General features: G+C 35.7%; 1 protein-coding gene across 40 annotated transcripts in view; it reads right to left on the bottom strand.

Moving 5' to 3' along the window:
* The window catches only part of LOC149411379 (inter-alpha-trypsin inhibitor heavy chain H4-like), a 54,640-nt gene that overhangs the window by 15,804 nt on the left and 18,711 nt on the right, over nt 1–20,125 (bottom strand). For all 40 annotated transcript variants that reach the window (XM_089647243.1, XM_089647254.1, XM_089647247.1 and 37 more), the window contains exons 3-15: nt 11,441–11,631; nt 10,847–10,957; nt 10,041–10,294; nt 8,963–9,066; nt 8,509–8,655; nt 8,015–8,215; nt 7,364–7,541; nt 7,125–7,205; nt 4,984–5,127; nt 4,578–4,744; nt 3,780–3,959; nt 1,696–1,854; nt 1,048–1,138 (exon numbers count right to left, since the gene is read on the bottom strand). In XM_089647243.1, the coding sequence (XP_089503369.1) occupies nt 1,048–1,138; nt 1,696–1,854; nt 3,780–3,959; nt 4,578–4,744; nt 4,984–5,127; nt 7,125–7,205; nt 7,364–7,541; nt 8,015–8,215; nt 8,509–8,655; nt 8,963–9,066; nt 10,041–10,294; nt 10,847–10,957; nt 11,441–11,631 (2,008 nt within the window). The remainder of the gene's footprint in view (nt 1–1,047; nt 1,139–1,695; nt 1,855–3,779; nt 3,960–4,577; nt 4,745–4,983; nt 5,128–7,124; nt 7,206–7,363; nt 7,542–8,014; nt 8,216–8,508; nt 8,656–8,962; nt 9,067–10,040; nt 10,295–10,846; nt 10,958–11,440; nt 11,632–20,125) is intronic.

Below are 20,125 nucleotides of genomic sequence, written 5' to 3'. Positions count from 1 at the left end.
TGCATTTAATGCTGAAAGCTGTGCATTACATAGAAGAATTATGCAAACAGGGAAGCAATGTAAAATATTCCTGTACAATGCTGCATAATGGACACACACAACACACAACCTAAAAGTAGAATATCATAATATTTCAGTAATATTACAATAGAATATTATAATATTTCACTTATATTATAATAGAATATTACAATTACAATAGAATATCATAATATTTCAGTAAGATTACAATGGAATATTTCAGTAATATAACAATGGAATATTTCAGTAACATCATAATAGAATATTATAATTATAGAAGAACATAATAATATTCCAGTAATATTATAATAGAATATTATAATTACAATAGAATATTATAATATTCCAGTAGTACTAAACAGATAATTCCTAGAAGTGTAATGAACACCAATTTGAAAAAAAACAGTTTCACCAATTTAGGTATCTAAGAGCTTTCGACTCGTAGGCCTTGGAGAGATAAGAAAGAATTCCGATATTTGAAAATATTAGATAATTTTACTAGAAGTAAGGGGAAATCGTGCTTACTTCAGGCACACGGATACGCCCGCAACACACTTCCATAGATTTATCTGTTCAGTGTTATAATAATAGTAATGCAAGAGTTCATATAAATACTACTGGAGAAACAAGCAAAGATATGAGGAACATTTGAGTATTTATCGTATTTTGTTAAACTTATTTAAAAAGTCAGTAACAAATTGGAAAAATTTAAATTAATAATGCAATAAATTTCTTATAAAGTAGGTAGTTATCAGAAAATACAACAATAATATTATATTTATACGGGATTCAAACCCAGATTCATTTAACCCATTTATCTTTTTAGAACACAAATTATTACATTCAGCATGAAAAAGTTTCACCAATTTTTTTGAATTAAAAATACGGTAGAAGCAATTTCTTTACTGCTAGTGGCTTGATGAAAACCATAAGTAACATCTTTAAAAGGCTGGCAATATGTTGTCAATTTCCGCTGACTTGAGAGAAATTCTTTAAAAGCTGTTTGAAGTTGTTTGGAGAACCTACCTCCGCCGGCTTCTACCGATTCTGCGTCAACAGCGGCAGTGGAGTTGGGCTTCACCACCACTAGGGAGGTCAGGGGGGTGACGAAGGAATACTGCAACACAAACATCCTGTATAAGGGAAATTGTAAGGACAAGAAGTCACAAGAAAATAATGATAGATAACGTCTTGGGGCTAACCAGGCACGGCTTTCATACGTGGCATATTTTTATCTCAAGTTGTAATCAGAAATTGTCTCAATGTATGTATATAGAAAGGTGCACTAAACTGAAAGCAATGCCGTCTTGTAAATAGTGAGTTTCATAAACATCCATATAGTTGGCAGATCAATCCATCAGAACAATGAGCACCTTTCACAATTATGAAGTTTTTTAATGTCAATCGCCAACTAATGACCGGTCGGTGGCCGAGTTGATATCGCGTTTGGGTCCCACCCAGGCGTATTGTGTTCAATTCCTCGGCTGGTTAAGTCCTCCATCACAACACAAGCAACATTTTCAGCTTACAGTGGTGGTAGTAGGAGTTTTTCAAATATTGTCAGGTGTTTCGTAACCCGGGAATGTTTGTCTTTCTTTAAAAAAAAAAAAAACTTTATTCCTGGCCTGTCTTTTTCCCCACCAACATTGAGTGTTAAAATATAAATATTTGTACCTTGAGGGCGAGTTTCAGAGCCTTCTGACTGGGGCCTCCCTCTGCGGTATCATCTCCTTCCTTGTTCCTAGCGTCCTTCTCATCCAACAGCTGTTTGATGGTGAGGTAGGCCCACATCCTCTCCAGCGGCCAGAAGGTGGTTCTCTTCTCTTCTTTAGGCTAAAACAAAACCATGTACCATCAGGTGAGGTCACTCATACATGCTTTGGATAACGAGTCAAAAATAATAATAATTTATTTATTCCGGTTAGGAAGCTGCAGACATATTTCTAGTTATAAAAATAACTACCGCAATTTAACGACACTGTCCCTTAACATGATATGACAACAAATTAATTAAATAAAATTTATTGCGCACGCAAACCTGCGACCTCCAGATTCGTAGTCGGGGAACATATTCCTAACCACTTATCACTTCTAAATTATTTGGTTTTTATTTACCACCAACTGCTTAGTTAATTATTTAATTAGCAAAGTTAGCTATTCAGATCTGGTCACGAAACACGGCTAAAGCCATTTCCAAGCTTTAGCCGTGTTTCTATTCCGAATAGTGGTCTTTCACTAGGACCACACAGAGATTATCTACCGCGCCACGCTGCAAATATACTATACATTGTTTTATACGAATTAAATGTGAAATAACAACAATTTCATTACATAAAATTTATTTCTACATGCCGGGATTCAAACCCGCAATCTCCGGGTTTGAGATTGAAGACTTTACCCTAAATATTTTGTAAAGACATAATGGTTAGAACTCCAATTCTTGATTCACTTGATCGCACCATGTCTTCCTCGGGCGGCCCCTACTTCCTCTACCATTACTTCCGTGGAGTATATGTTTATCTTAACCGTTTTAAATATAGTATATGTTTTTTAAATAAGTAGGTACATTAGAGCTGTTTTATGACAAACAGCATTTATCTCCTTTTCCTTCTGAAAATGACCAAACAATTAACAGATAAAGAAACAGAAAAGTTATTAGACGACAATTGATTAAGATTAATAATTAATTCGCTATTATGCGATCAGGAAGATTGTGATAGTGATTTGGACTTCGAATTGTGTGATTCTGATAATTCTGAAATCGAATATCTTCCTTCCAATATTCAATTACTAAATTTAACACTGTATCGCATGAATTGTTATTCCTAAATCCAGATCCCAAACATACCTAAGAATTAGTTCAAATTGTACCAATCCCTGTTATATATGTCCTGTCATAATGTGATACCGGCCCGGTCATTAATAAAAAGTGGCAGAAAGTTATAAATGAGTTCCGTAAAAAAATCATATTAAAATGGAATTACACTAAGAAATAAATTGACATTGTTAAATTAAAAAAGCTTTCTTTTTAACTTTATTGTAATGCTTGCAAGATTAAATGAAAAATTAAGAACAGTAGGTACTGTAATTGTTTGTAAACTATTTTTATTTATAAGTATATACCACTGTTTGAGAAGCACTGGTCAATGTTATTAGGGGGACCGACGGGTCTCTGCCACATTCTGTGCCAGACCAGATGATTAGGAACACGCTACTTGAAAAGGACTTTTACAATTTATATGAATACTAGCTGGGGTATATTCATACCCCCCTTCGGTAAACGTGGAATTTTTACATGGTTAGTATGGGGAAGGTTAAATAAAATCCAATTAGAAAAATTACTTTTTGAATTCAACAACAGATTTCCTAGTGTAGGAAATAATTGATTTTCTTAGAATCTAATTTCCAGCTTAACACACACAACGACACAACGTCAACTCACGGAGCGAATCGAAATACATATTCATTCTCAATTCTCAAATACCTATGAATTGCATAAACACACAGACACCAGCAACAGTATAGAGTGGATTCTATGTTTTATTGCATATTCAAAAAGCTCAAAGTATTTGAATTTCGTGCATGAGCAGTCAGTCTCGTCTGCTTAGTTCTTTGAATGCTAAATACGTATTTGACCATTGAAGAAATAGTTGAAAGTCTACTTTGACAGAATCTATGCAAACTGTCTCTGTATCGCTGGTATTAATCTCTTAGGGTCATGGCATGGTTAAATAATTAAAATATAATATTTTTCTTACCACAATAGGAATAAAGTCAATAGGTCCTCCAAACGAGCTGGCCTCCAGTTTGAAGGTAGGTGCGTGCGGCAGGACGAGGGCAGTATCTCCCTCCTTGGACTTGGTGCGGCCGGCGATCACCAGTTCCGAGCCCAGGAAGAAGTAATTGAAGGTCTTCTTCGTCAGGGTATCCTCGTCAATCTGGAATTCATGATTCGTTGTAAACTGCGTAACAAATACCACCGGGATACAAAGCACACTAATCAACAGTGCTAACAGTTTTTATTGCTTTTGTCAGATGTAAGCAGGCGCCCGCTACTTTAAATAACTAACCATTAACCATCATAGAATTAAAAAGGTGATATCAAGAATAATTAATTTTTTAAAGAAAACATAACTCAAGCACTATTACGCTCATGTTGTAGTGCACCGTAAGGTAGATTCAATTTCTCTGAACCTCTTATTGGAGCTGGTCGCAGCCAAGGGATTAATCCACATTCATAAATTAATAATTACAATATGGTATTGCATCTGATCCAGGCATTGTGAGTTCAATTCCTCAGCTGGCTACGTCCTCCATCACGATACAAGCAACATTTTCCGCTTACTGTGATGGTAGTAGGAGATTTTCAAATACTGTCAGGAGTGTTGCATTTCTTTAAAAAAAAAAAAGTTTTAAATTTTGGACAATGTGTTTGATTCCTTTTTATGCAATGTCATCTTATAAGTAAATACCTAATTAAAAATTACTTGAGCTGCCTTATTGAATCCATGGGTTCAGAACCGGAGCAGGAAAATGGGATAAAATGAAGATTGTACCTGATCCTGTGGGTAAGTGAGAGTGACATTGGCCAGGAGTGGCGACGCCACCTGCTTGTAGAAGTGACGCAGCTGTTGCGCCGCGTCAGCCGCCTCGTAGATGTGGCGCATGAAGCCATTGTTCTGCAGAGACACGCGGCGAAGGAAGCCTCGGTCTGCGTCTTCGCCTGCCAATTATATCAAATGGTGTTTAGATACAGATTACTTAAAAGTACCTTATTTGGGATGGCTAAGAAATGTCAAAAGCAAACACATTACGTACATGGCTATTATCATTAAAAACGAAGCATGTTTTGATACAAGATATGTGTTTTGGTGAATTATGGAACATCTGCAAACGGGGATAGCCGCCGATGATTAAAGAAGGATGTTCTGAATATAGAAAAGTAAGGTTAGGTTTATTTACCGAAGGCCAGTGAGAAGAGGGCCACCTTCTTGGTGTTGATGTCCTTGACGGCTGTGAGGATGTTATCCAGGTTGGTGTCTCCCACAGTCGGCTCTCCGTCAGTCAGGAAGATGATCATGGGTGATGGCAGGGGCTTCTGAATGGCTTAAAATACAGATTCATAGTGTTAGGAAATTGAGGTAGGTACTTTGGGTTTAAAAGATTTGCCATTTTAAAAATGATTAAATAAAAATATAAAAGTTGCTTTTATATTTAGGCTGGCCGCATACATACGTTTTCCGTATTCGATTTCCGAATTCGTTTTCCGTATTCGGAATTCCGTGAGACTAGCGCAAACGTTCGTTTTTCTTCATTCGGAATGTATAAACGTCAGTACCAGTGTTGCCAACAAGGGCGATATATCGCCATTTAGGCTACTCAGAGCGAGAATCGGCGCCGAAAAAATCTAAAAGGCGACTGGTCGCCAATTAAGCTACTTCAAAAACATCAATTTTAAACATGTCCCGAAATTCTCTAGCCACCCCCCCCCTCATGAAATTTATTTTTCTGGGGACAAATTTTATATTTTCTTGAAATTCTCTAGCCACCCCCCCCCCATGAATTTTTTTTATTTTCTGGGGACAAATATTATTTTTTTGAAATTCTCTAGCCACCCCCCCCCCACGAAATTTTTATTTTCACGTAAAAACATCAATTTTAAACATGTCCCACCTAACAGCAAATTCGGCTACTTTACGCTACCTTATGTATGAGAAACGGCGATATTAGGTCAAGATCCGTTGGCAACACTGAATTACTGCACAAACAAACTGTATGCAATAGCTGCGTTCCGCATGACGTCATTAGGTTTTTTCCATTCGGTTTCTCCTAACGCGCCGGCTCGCATTCGGAACCTGCGTAAGGAATTTGTTCCGTTCGGAACTAAAACGAACGTGTGCGGCAGTTAATGTATTTTCTACTGATTCCGTGCATTCGGATGTCCGAAAACGAATTCGGAAATCGAATACGGAAAACGTATGTATGCGGCCAGCCTTAGATGGATTATTGGAGAGAAAACAGAAGTTTGGAGGTTAATTTTATGTGCTGTGGAAAAGTTTAACATGTGTAAGATGGAAGAATATCTATGTAAATTTGAGAATTTATCAAACCAAAAAATGAATAGACAATATTAAAATATGTAATATGTTTTGCAAAGAAGTCTGCTAATATAATCAAAATATGTGTTGTGTTTCGGTAGGTACTAAAAAACAATGTTGAAAAATTTGCGCATCGAAGTATACAGAACATTTTATTTATGAGCAGACTGTATTTTTGAACGGCAAAGAACATTATTGTTGTGTAGTGGTACGCCACTGCTCGAGTCGTACGATGTCGGGTACTACTTAGTACACAGTACCATGAGCTAAGGTGCTACGGTACCTAGGCCGTCGTAGAACCTACTGAACACTTTGGCCGTTGCCTAGGGGTCAAGGCGGACAGTGCTACAAACTACCGCGCTATTCCTACAGGCATCGAAGAATATTCGGCATAACGGGCGGCAACATATTGTAGCGGTAATAACTAGAATGTTCGGGAACATTCTTAGGTGCAACTTGAATCGCTTTAGAACCTACTAGCAAAACATCATAGGTAATACCCATCTACCTAGTCGCTGGATTATTCTCAATGCATTCGCGCCTTATATAAGCGACAGCGGGAAGGTACTGGGCAGTCTACTACTTACATATTTGCAACGCGCGAATCAAAACGAAATTTCGCACCGCGATTACTTAAATAATCCTTGCTGTGTCTGTTGTGACTTATTAATTGTGTGGTGTATAAAATATTGTTTAAATTTATTCATGGATGTTTTATCGCGGGAACAGAATAAATCTATTATAAAATATTACATAGTTTAATTTCAACACCGAACACATCTTCAACCTTCGCAACAGCTGTAATAGCTCGCCTCTAGTCTGCGGATTATGTAGTAACCAGCATTAGTCACAATAAATCACACTTAGGGCATCTCTGTCAAAATTCTTTGCCACATTATGATAAAATTGTAGATAAATGCTCATGGTTGTCTAGTTTCGCGCGGAATCAGGGGAAATGTCTAGAATCCATAATTTATTCCTATTAGGACTGAAAAATCAACATACTTTCAGTTTCATTTGCGGATAGTTGGATTCCTCGGTTAGCAACCTTCAGAGCTGTAGTTAGAGCATCATGGATATTGGTTCCTGAAAGAAGAGTTACAAAATAATGATGATTTAAAATCAACAAGATTGGAAGTTAAGTAGGTACTTCAAATATTTATTCGGTCAATTTGTTTTAACACTAACTTACGGCTAACATCTAAAGTTAGTAATTTGTAACAGAAAGTAAACAAGTAAGCAACCTCCAGTGGCGACCAGTTCATCGATGATGACCTTGGCTTTGGCAATGTTCTCGGGAGTGGCAGGTTTGGGTGGCGGTGGGATCTCTGGCTCCTTCCTGACCTCCATCTCCTCGCCGAAGTAGTAACGATCGCTCTGGTGGAACTGACTGTTTCTCGTTGTGTTGTCCAGATCATATACCTTAAGGAATCAAGACAGACTTTGATTGATTGAGTTTCAAGTGACTATATTTTCCACACTGAACTTAAGGCACTCAATTTAAAAGTGCCATTAATTTATTATGACATTTAACATGAAGCATTACAAAAAATGAACACTTTATAAAAGTATTGCTCATCAAGTTAGAAATTGAATGAAAATTGATATAAACTTTGTTTTTGTTTAATTTGGGTTTTAAAAACACATTAAGTGTTCCACTTATGGTATAATTTGTGACAATAATAGTTTTGAAACTGATATTTAAACATTTTTAAAGTGAATATAACTCAAAAGAGTTACACAAATTAATTATTGTCTTTTAAGTGACAATAATTTTGTCACTGAACTTAAAGCATTTTAATTTGATGTGAACGCAATACAAGATTTCCAATCATAAACACAAAAAATTAATCAACTCTCTTCCAACATACAAAGAAGAAGACAAAGGCACTCACATTAGCGCTGTAACTAAAGTCGATGATGCTGAACCAGTCTCCTGGAAGCAGGTCTGACAGAATGGAGTTCATGGCCTCCTTGAGCTGCGCCACCTTGCGGCCCACCATGGACCCCGACACGTCCAGCACGAAGATTACGTGCTTGTTCAGCGGCTTCAGGTCCTTGGGCGCAAAGAAGTGTACGAAGTAACCATCGTTTAACTGCAGGAAGAGAAGCAATCAGCAAATTAGTCAAGGATTTGTACCACTGAGGTCAGGGTGTTTCTGGTCCATCGCTTCGACAAGGAGACTCCAGGTGTGCCATTGTTGTCTCATCTTTTCCTCGCACAGCTTCAGGAGTTGCTTTACACAGCTTTATCTGGGGCTGCCAAAAGAACATATTGCCTATGGAAATGCACTTCTGACATTTTCAGTATACATATAGGCAAGTAATCTCATCTATGAATTGTCAAAGGGTTTACCAAAGAAGTAAAGAAAGTGCTAAGTAAACTTACTAGAATCTCTCCCTTGACATCCCTGTCCACATCGTACTGCACCACAAATTGCCCCTTGAGGCCATCCTCGTCTGAGGCCACCTTGCGGGGGATGGGTTCGAAGGGGTTGTAGGAATTGCTTGGTGTGGTGGTCTGGTGTTCCCGCTCCTAAGTATTACAAGAATGCTATTAGTAGATTACATACTAATAAACCATTTAAGTTATTATGTCTTCCAGAAACTGAATGTTGATCTCTTGGATTGAGATCCATTTTCTTGACACATTTGATGTAATCATCAAACATACTCATTTCAGTTGTTTGTGCATTATTGAAATGTGTAATATTCTTGCATGAAAATATTCACATTTGATAATCACAAATTTGCTTTGAATTTGTGTAATGTTCAAAATTGGAATCAGATGTGTGAAGAATTCTGCGCTATTACAAAATAATATTCAAATGGTGTTGTTTTACCTTGAAAATCCTCAAGAGTTCGAGTTGTTGTGTCTTATTTGGTGCAAAGTGAACAGTAGCATGTAATTTATCCTCACTCAATTCAATGGTAGAAAATTGATTCTCTGCAAAAAAATTGGAGAAAATTATGTTAATTTTTGAAAATCACGACCAAGTGAAATTCTGAAGCCTCAGTAAAAGTGGCATTAATTAAGAGACAAGCATTTGTGGAGGAGGTCAAATCTCACTGCACTGTAATGATGATGTTTTTGTTTTTAAAATAGTGCCACTAGATTTTAAAACACTTCACTGCTGTTCAAATACATTGCTAAACTTTTTAATGTGATTCTGCACAAAATTGACACAAAGACCAGGAACCAATGGGCCAGGTATTGCAATCACGGGGAAAGTTGTGATGCTTAACAATGTGACCAATTGAAGAAAGTTGGGATGAATAAGGTTGAGAAGTAGGTACTGCAGTGTTAAAACACTCTTTGTATCAGTTTAATAATGACAAGAAGCATCTAATTCAGTCGCCGGAAAATCAAAATAGGTAATTCATTTTAATAACTAGTCTAGTTTAAAACTTCACTGAAAAGGTTACATTTTATGTATACATTTCACACACATTTTATTTTTTGGTAACTTCATTTTATATCTTTTATCTTCAAAGAAAATGTACATTTTAATATTATGCTTGATACTTAAAACATATAAATGTTACAATCTACTATAATACCCACTCACAGGCTTTGCCTTTGTGGGATTTTTGCTACAACTACAATGTATTTGTATAAACATAGCAATGTTGATTTAACGTCTTTTTTTCGCGTTATGTTTTGACATAATATATAAAGTTTAATATAATAACTTTTACAGGCGACGAAACTAAGAATCTATTCAGGTTCTAAAGTTCTAGGTATGGGTTAAATAAAAGAAGAAAAAACTAACCTAAAAACTGTCACATAGTATTAATGGCCACCAAGTGAACGATCAAATTTTAATTTTAACGAAATAATTATCATTTTTAAATACTTTTGCTTTCCGGCGACTGAAATAGGAGCTACATATGTATTCATATATCATAATTTATATTCACCGGCATCTCCTTCTTCTGCGTCAACTTCATTTCCAGTTCTCAGTTGCGGTACAAACAGTCCCTTGATGGGCGCACTCTCATCGATATTTATATCCACCGATAGATCCTCGAGCAGCTGTCCAGGGTTGATGTTCATCACCAGGTTGTACAGACCTAGTCTCCTGTAGAGGAGTTCCTCGTAGGTCAGACGGAAGATTGCCTTGCTCTCGGGCTCCACGTTCACCGATACGGTGAAGTGGTTGGAGTCTCGAGCTCTGGGATAAAGAAATTTTATAAATTAATAAACATTAAACTCCAGGTGTTAGAACTCCCATCACATTTGACGATTAGTGCCATTATGAATTTATGACATTTTAATAGTCCCTGATAAATGCCAATTCTCGGCCCGTTTCACCATTTGGTCAAATTTTGTTCAGCCGTCAAGCATTCAGCAAACAGTCATCTTTTTGATGTTTTTCATTGTTATTTTCTTAAAACACTAACTCAATTAAAAAAAACTCTCAAATAGCGAGCTCAGGCATAGTGAAATTTAAATCAGTTTTTTTTCTGCCTGGAATTCTAGGTCAACGCACTGCTTTTAGATTGCATTATGATCGAACTATGGAGCTTTGAAATATGTATAACTGTTAAAAATTAATATAAGCATGTCTATGCCCTGATAGGTATAGACATGCTTAGCCATGTTGTAGAACTGGGATGATAAATCTAAAGAAAACAAAATAAAACTGGACCCAATATAGATCCTTGCGGACCCCTAAATTTCAATTTAAATTTTTTAACCTATTGTTGTAATATTATATACTCACTGCACTGCCACGTGAGCCGCGGCGTATCCACTGTTTACAGCTGCTTGGTACACTTTTTTTGCCTCTGCCTTTTCCTTGACGTAGGCTTCGTATACCTTGCCGTCAATTTCCCTGGAAAAAAATCGAAAAAATTATTACAAAAAATCTAGGCCAACACTAGGAAGTTTATGTCAATTTTTTAAAGATATTTGTCCAAATAGATCTTCCAGACTGTCGGAATAATAGGTAATAATATGAATGTGTATTTTCTGCTAATTATCGAAGGGTTGAGCAAAATTTATAATATTTGGTAATTTTGTGACAATCTCAGCCAATAAGAAAGTCGCACGAAAAATACGTTACGGCAGTAAACAGTAGGTATTACAGGGGCATCTACAGTACAGGCCTTGGCGCGCGACGGATTTTGAAGTGTCATGTGATCAAGTCAGTGCCATCGACATAAGACATTTTGCAAATGGCAGCGATTGTTGTTGATACTCGTTGTTACTGCTTACTTGTGTGAGATAGTTTATTTAGCGACAGCACTGATCACGCGTTCAAACCTATAATAAAGACTATGTAAGACTGTATACTACTAAATCATAAGCAGCTTACATGCTGAAGCCAGTGATGAAGGCCGTCTCGGGGATGACGACGCTGAAGGTGACTTCGTTGGCCTTGGAGGCGGGGTTGGACACCTTGCTAGTGACTAGTGTCTTGGCGTAGCGCAGGGTCACGTTGGACTCCACGTGCATGGAGGTCACTTTGGGCTTCAAGTGCTTGGTGGATGAGCCCAGATCCTCGGGCTGCAATACCAAACAAATACATCTATGAGACCACTGAAGAGATTAACCGATAGCCTGGTCTTACTTTTGGTGAAAATATCTAAATTAATTTCTTGAAAGGATTATTAATTTTATTGGCCTGTATGTGTAAATCTATATTTATCACACTTCTGTTGATTATCTGGTTAGTGAAGATACCAAAGTTGACAGAGGAAGCGAGGTTATCAGTTCACAGAGGAGTTCTGATACCAACACGTTGGAATCCACCCGTGGGCTGGAGCTCCACAATACTTGATAAACCTGCTTAATTGTGTGTAAACAGAACAAACGGATGACAATCCACTGATAACATACCAATTGCCACATGTAATGCACAGACGTAATGTGGGCATTCTGAGTCTGTTCTACAGGTATTTTAATGGAGCCTGCTCTAAAAATCCAGCAGCATTGCACCAGTGCACAAGCGTGAAACTCGACATACACATACAGTAGATGTAGGCTTCATGAGGAAGGGCCGCTTCTTCGACTCATTTTTGCGTAAGACAGCTCGTATGTGGAACGAGCTACAGTCTTTACACTGTCCAGGAGGTCTCTCTATTGTCTCCTCGACCACGCACCGGAGAAAACTTCCCGTGCTTCAATAATTTACGTGGGAAACTTTTTCAATAAATCTCAGAATTGTTAATAATAATCATTAAATTTACTTACTAATCATTTGTAATTATTAATTATTACTGTCGAAATACCTACTATATGGCTTTTTGTACACATTATTATTTTAACCCATCGGCATACCAGCCGCCAAGATTGGGCGGCTGCATTTTTTTCGCAGCGGAATATTGAGCCGCTAAAACTTACCCTACGTACTTGGGTAGATTATAATAAAATCACATTTTTTATGAAATCTATAAAAAAGTAGGAAAAGTGTTTTGTTTGAGGTGCAAAAAGAATCAGTAATCAATGTACAGTAAGAATCTGTCTGAAGTTTGCAAAGATATAACAAATAAAAATTAGTATGCCGATGGAACTAGAAGGTGGGGCAAAAGTTATGTCATAATGTGAATGTGCTATAGTTTTTGCAAATGGCAAGAAATGTCATTGTGTTTTGACATTTATATTGTAGACAGATAGAGAATTAGTTGACACCTCCCAAAACTTTGACATTTATACTGTAGACCAGAGGTTCCCAAAGTGGTCTATATGGACCCCAGGGGTCGATATCGGCTTACTGGGGGTCTTTGTCAGCGAGAAAAAAATTTGGGGGTCCACGAGATTCAAATGGAGGTACATACGAGCGGACCCCCATTTACCTCAACTCGATCTTTAGGAGTTCCGTAAATGACACAATACACCTAACACAAATAACACAGATTACGTAATACTAATAATAGACTGTTATTTGATATTTGTATGTTTATATATCGTAAAATTTGTTATTTGAGGTATATAAATAGAGTCTACGTTCTTTTTCTCGTCAGAATTAATATATTGGACCAAAACATTGCACATTGGAAAGCCGCGAATCTTCCTAGTTCCCCAACTTGTTTTTGAAAAACGTCTATAGTAATAATGACGTTCAACATTTAGATGTACTTCACACAGACTTCAAAACTAAGTTTGAGGACAGTTTGACTGTGGAAATGGAAGGTTGAAGAATCAGATATCATATGACAAGAAGAACTGATCGGAATAAACGCTAACAAAGAACTTAAGGGGCAGTTCTGTAGGACCAGCTACAGAAAGAAATTCCCGTTTCTTATCCTGCTATATTTTCATTTGGTGTAATACCTCACTAGGGCGCCCCTGTTGGCACAATGCAAAAACAGAGGAACTATATCGCCACCCAGTTGTAGGACAGGCAAGGGAATGGAATCTTTTTACGAAAAAAATAAATGATTATCACATGGGACGTTAATAGTTTTAGGAAAATTCAATATTCGGAAGGCAGGGGGTCTACGGAAAAAAAATATTTGGCAAGTGGTCTACGGGGCAAAAAAGTTTGGGAACCTCTGCCGTAGACAGATATAGAATTAGTTGACAACTCCCAAAACTTTGACATTTATACTATAGACAGATAGAGAATTAGTTGACAACTCCCAAAACTTTGAATCCTGGCGACAAAAAATAATATTTAGGTGTATAGCAATTGAAAACTTCCTTTTTATTTAGTTCCTTCTCTCAAAATATGCCAGTAAAAAAGTGCGAACCGCCCTGTTGTCCATCTGATTGACAATCCATTGTTAACATACTAATTGCCACCTGTAATCATAAATCAACTATCTACCTGTAATGCACAGACGCATTCACATCTCTTTCTCCCTTGAAGACATTTTTTTATTCTCATCACATTTACACCACGCAAAAACGCTGCATTATATTTTTATTTGGTTCACCGAAATAAGTTTTGGCTCCCTAAACACTTTACCCTTAAAACGACAAAGAAAACCAAAAAATAAATATTTACCAAAAAGCGAATGTACCACAAATAAAGAATTATTTAAAAGTGATAAAGCGATGCTTGAATTTTAAAATGTAAACTGAAGCCAAATTGAGAACATTTTCACCAAATTTACTACACCCAATTTACAACGAAATTCAATTCCAAACAAATTACAACGCAACATAATGTAGGTATAGACCAAAACTAAACTTTTCGCGCCAAATTTGGTTGTTTCCGCGCCCCGCCCCTTGACCAGTGGCGGCTCGTGATTTCGCTGTGCGATGAGTGTTTGAAAAATTTGACATTACTGATGTTGTTGTAGCTGAAAACGATTTTTATTTTTTTTCGAAAATTTGAGTTTTTGTATGAAGATTTTCAGGAAATTTCAGTTTGACCGCACGGATTTCCTAAAAATATTCATACAAAATATCGAATTTTAGAAAAAAAAATCGCTTTCAGCTACTCTAGTACACCAAAAAGTCACGAGCCGCCACTGCCCTTGACACCTCTTTTCAGGTTAGGTTAGGTTAGGTCATAATTAGACTACATTTTTTGCATTACACGATTTAAAATAGGCACCCTGATCTATATGTGTATATATTTTTTCATAGAAAATTTTCACTGAATATAAATAATGATAAACTTTTGATTTGCCCCATGATAAATATATAATTTATTATATGTACATATAAATTATATATTTTATTATTAATTGAATAATAGAGTGCTGTACAAAATGCAGTTAAACTTTTTTGAGGAAACCTAACTTTTTTAGAAGCAGATAATTTAATAAAATAACAAAAGGGTCATATTTAGACAACATTTCAGAAAAAAATGCTCTTCAAATTTTGACAAACATTTACTACTTGTGAGAAAACGGTATTATTTTTGGTGTCAGATACTTTATTTGACTAACGTAAACGGTAACGTTTTAGTATGGTGTCAAATTTTGGTGAACATTTTTTATTTACCTATTTTGGGTTAAGAATGTATTTTATTGGATATAACTTTTTAGTCCATTTGATAAGCCGTTAAACCTAAGCCTTTTTAGTCCCTCTAAAATGTGAGTGGCTATGTTGGGAGAAATTGCCATTTTAGCGAAATGTCAATATTTATAATATTACCGATACAATGTTTCAATGATCAAAACTCGGATTTTTTTTTGATTCTATGTATAATTTTCAAAATTGGAACTGATGCTGTCAATAATCCAGATAAGCGGTAAAGTACCTCCCTATAATATTGTTTTACGAGAAAATTATTGTAATTGTTTATTTGAAATGCATAATATCTTTAGGGTTAATCTTGACAATTAGTCAGTTATTTCAAGAGTCTGCGCTTTTCCGCTTTCAATAAAGAGTTATTTAATAATTGTTTAACCAGATTAATTAACATGATATCCCACTATTATGTTACTAATCAATATTCAAAACTATGGGAAATCCAGTTATTGTACGTGATTACATGGTCAGACAATAAATACAGGAAAATGACGTGAATTATTGTCAGTATTATCTCACGGCAATAATAATGTTGGTAAATCTCCTCGCGACCTTAGACTTGACCTGACCTTGGTGTATTTTCAACTCGTTATCTGGGAGCTAAACACGACACCGACACCCGATACATAGTTTGTAGTTATCTGTTTTTCTTCGTGTTAAAGTGATCGTGACTGCTGTGACTGCCGTTCCTGCTAAGCGCGGTAGTTAGAGAGGAACGGTTGATTATAATTAAGTTGTTAGATACGCGATGTTAGCAAAAACACAATGTTTGTTTGTTTCACAGTCTTAAGACAAAAAAAATCGACTGGAAATAATATAATATAATATTTATTGAAAAAAATCTATTGACGCACTAAGGAAACCGACAAAATGTCAAAATTACATAAAAAATAAACATTTCGCTATATGTATATATTACAAAAGTAAGTGTACAATGTGCGTGCCTAAGTCCCGAGTCCCGTTACGATCAAGGAAGTTAGATGGTGTGGTAGCCCTCTATCCCCCATCCATAAAAAAGCTTCCCGTTTTTACCTGAAGGGGGTGCTTTTGAAGATAGAAGGGCTGGAAGTTTCACCCTCCAGAAATTTGTAGAACAGTCCAGAAAATTCGAGAATATTCGAGAGCATTCAACAACATTCCAGAACATCCCGGAACATTCTGAAATGTTGTGGAATTTTAGTGAATAGTCTGGAAGGTTCGGGAACATCCCGAAACACCCCAGATTATAATGAACCAAAAACGGGATTACAAGCCGTTTCCTAATAAACTTTTAATAAATTCGTAATCGTGGCAATACATTGATATTTCTCTAAATAGTGTGAAACAAAGTCAATATCCGCGTCTGTCTGTTTGTGTGCTGAGTTCTTATAAACTATGCAACGGAGTTTGATAGGGTTTTCACTATCACTTCGAGAATTTATTAATGTAATACATGTATATTATATTTATTGAAAGTAGAGAAAAGTCGAGCAATGCTTGGTTAAACTAGCTGACGTGTACCGGGCGTTGTTGGGGGTTATCCTTAGGAGATTTCTGCAGGCCTTTTCAAGACATGCAATTCCGTAGAACATTATTTTGACGCATCTCATAAGGTTTAGCCAGCGTTAGCAATGTAAGCGTTGGAAATTACTTTTACGTCTTGATTACAAAACATCGACTTTTCTCTACTTTCTATAAATATAATATGCATGTATTATTCTCTAAATGGCAGTGAAAACCCTATCAAAATCCGTTGCGTAGTTTAGAATAACTAAGGGCACAAACAGACAGACGCGGATAGCGACTTCATTTTATACTATTTAGAGAAGAGAGGTTTCAAAAAGAACTGCCTTAAACAAAATGATCTGTCTGTTTTCCAACAGGTAACAATAAATGATATTGAAATTATTATAAATGAATCAAAAGGTGAATCTGCGCCAGGATTTGAAGGAGTCGCAGTAGAAATATTGAACGTTTCAACAATTTATTAAGCACTCCAATTGCACGTATTATGAATGTATGTTTGAATAGTGGAATATTCCCATCAGTTTATAAAAAAAATCTATCGTAACACCTGTTTTCAAATCAGGCAGCCTTGACAAAATATCAAATCATCGACCTATATGTCTTATATCAAACATTGTAATTTTTTTTGAAAAGATCATAAAAAACTCGTGTATTATATTGAAAATAATAATCCTAGCCAACATGGATTTAGAGAAAAAGAACAAGGTACTCATGATGCCATTGCAGAACTAACGTCAACTATATACCATGTATTGCATTAAAAAAATGCCTTTACAATTTCATAGATTTATGTATAGCACACCACACCAATAAAGTCAAATTTTTCAAATTTAGCCCTATGAACTCACCTGTGGGGTGTATTTAATTCAAGTATTATTAATGTGTTTTATAAAAAACCTCCCAGTGATCTATGAGGTTTTGGTTATACTATACGTAAATAAATATAAATATTTTTTTTACAAAACAATTCAAGTTTGAAAAATAAGAAGGAAGCCCAATTCGACATTTTAACTGTTTACACCACTCGCAATGACCTTTTCAAGTCCGAATCTACTATTTACACCACTCGCAATGACCTTTTCAAGTCCGAATCTACTGTTTACACCACTCGCAATGACCATTTCAAGTCCGAATCTACTGTTTACACCACTCGCAATGACCTTTTCAAGTCCGAATCTACTGTTTACACCACTCGCAATAACCTTTTCAAGTCCGAATCTACTGTTTACACCACTCACAATGACCTTTTAAAGTCCGAATCTACTGTTTACACCACTCGCAATGACCTTTTCAAGTCCGAATCTACTGTTAACACAACTCGCAATGACCTTTTCAAGACCGAATCTACTGTTTACACCACTCGCGATGACCCTTTCAAGTCCGAATATACTCGATATTTTTTATTATTCATTTCGAATAACGTACAATATCGTACTTATGTTATTGTTATTACATATTCCACGAACCTTCGATGAACTCATCAATGATACAATCAATTCCTTCATGGAAATCTCGTTCGTGGTGCCTGTAAAATAACAAAAATTGGATGATTCAAGGTCGTGTATGAAAAAAAAACGATACTGATTGCAACTAAGCATTAGCTGCCTTATTTTAAGCAGGCATTTTTTTACGATCACAATATAGGTAACCTCCGAAAATAAATTAAAATATTTATACAGGTATAAAATTAAAAACTATTCTTATATTGTTTTTACAAATATATGATTAAACAGAGTATATGTATACATTGGGGAGGTGATTCTAAATGTAAATACAAGGAAAACAGAAAAATAACCTTTTTAACGAAATTTCAACGTTTTAAGGTAGTTTTCAGGTAAAAAAGATGAATAGTTTGTGTGGAAAAAATAATATCCTTCTATAGAAAAATATTTTTGTATGGGATTAAAACAACGGAATTTCGAAAAGAAATAAACACTTCTACCATCACGTAGAATCAACCCCCAAAGTAGGTGCACTTTACCCCCGGACATTGCATTTAAAAAACATACCTTCCAAAGTTTCCTCCATGTTTTCTGAACCGAAAATAAATACTTTGATTTAAAAAATACGTCGCTCCACAATGATCGAATAAACGCTACTGAACTTCAATAAATAACATGTATTTTAGGAATCTGGCAGTCAGTACTCGCCACTCGCATTTCACACAATTGTGCAATCGTTCGTCAGTTCGTCACATAGTCTGGTAACACAATACCCTCATGACGTCACATCATCATCATTACGCCTTCCATCAATCTTTTTCTTTATCTAATCAGTTAAGCTATCTTGTAATTGTTGCCCCTCGTGGTGTGACCGAGATCATGAAATTTTACTATTTTTATATTTTAGCAAATAGATCAAGAACCTCTGCTCTCGTCTTATTCACAAGTCTTTCGTGTCATCGCTTGGTTTGGTTTAGTGTTCAGGTATCCATTCAATAAAGGCAGAAGAACAGAGACAAGATAACAATGAATAGAAAAAAAAACAATCCACAGAGAAAATATAACAATGAACAGAGAAAACAACAAAGAACAGAGAAAACAACAAAGAACAGAAAGAAAATTACAATGAACAGAGATCATACAACAATGAACAGAGAAAAAAATAATAAACATAGAAAACAAAAATTAACAGAGAAAACAATAATGAACAGAGAAAACAAAAATTAACAGAGAAAACAAAGATTGACAGAGAAAACATGCAATAATGGAGAAAACATAACAATGAAGGTAATCCACAATTTCCCGTCCCCTTCTTATTTGTCGTTAACCAAATACCTGGGTGTTTGTTGCTATTGTTAGTAATGGTTAATTTAACCTACTAAATTCCTGATATGTCTCTTTTTAATTTATTCATTAACGACGTAACAAACGTATTCACCCGTGTTCTCATTCTAATGTTCGCTGATGATATGAAGATATATAGAATTATTTATAATATCTAGGACTGTCTAACACTTCAATCTAATATTAATAGCTTTTACGATTGGTGTCTTAAGAACAAATTAACGTAAAAAAATGTCAACTTATGAGATTCCACAGAAAAAAACCCATTGTTGTTCACCTACTTTCTCAATAATCACACCTTATTATCTGTTGATGAAATAAGAGACCTTGGTATAACCTTTGACACTAAATCAACATTCATTAAACATATATTAATAATATGACCAGTAAAGCAATGCAAATGTTAGGATTTGTCTTACGGATTTCAAAGGATTTAAAAAATTTAAAAACTGTCAAATTACTTTACACTTCACGTGTTAGAAACCAACTAGAATTTAACACCACCATTTGGAGTCCTTACTACAGTGTACATGAGAATTCCCTTGAGCGAGTCCAACATAAATTTTTACGTTATATTAATTTTAAATTGGGAATATTCATCGAAAACATTAATTACCCCTCTCTGTTACAATTATTGGGACTCGATCATAGACTAACATCAATGGACTCGATACATTAAAAGAAAGAAGAATTTGTTCAGACCTATTTTATTTATTTAAAATCGTTACCAACCTGTTGAACTCCCCTGAACTTCTTTCGTTAATATGTTTCCATGTACCTAG

Source organism: Hesperophylax consimilis, chromosome 26 (genome assembly GCF_061612785.1).
Source record: "Hesperophylax consimilis isolate HC1 chromosome 26, BYU_Hcon_1.0, whole genome shotgun sequence".
NCBI lineage: Eukaryota > Metazoa > Arthropoda > Insecta > Trichoptera > Limnephilidae > Hesperophylax > Hesperophylax consimilis.
The sequence above is the reverse complement of the archived record's forward strand: the minus strand, read 5'-3'. Positions and strand labels throughout refer to the sequence as shown.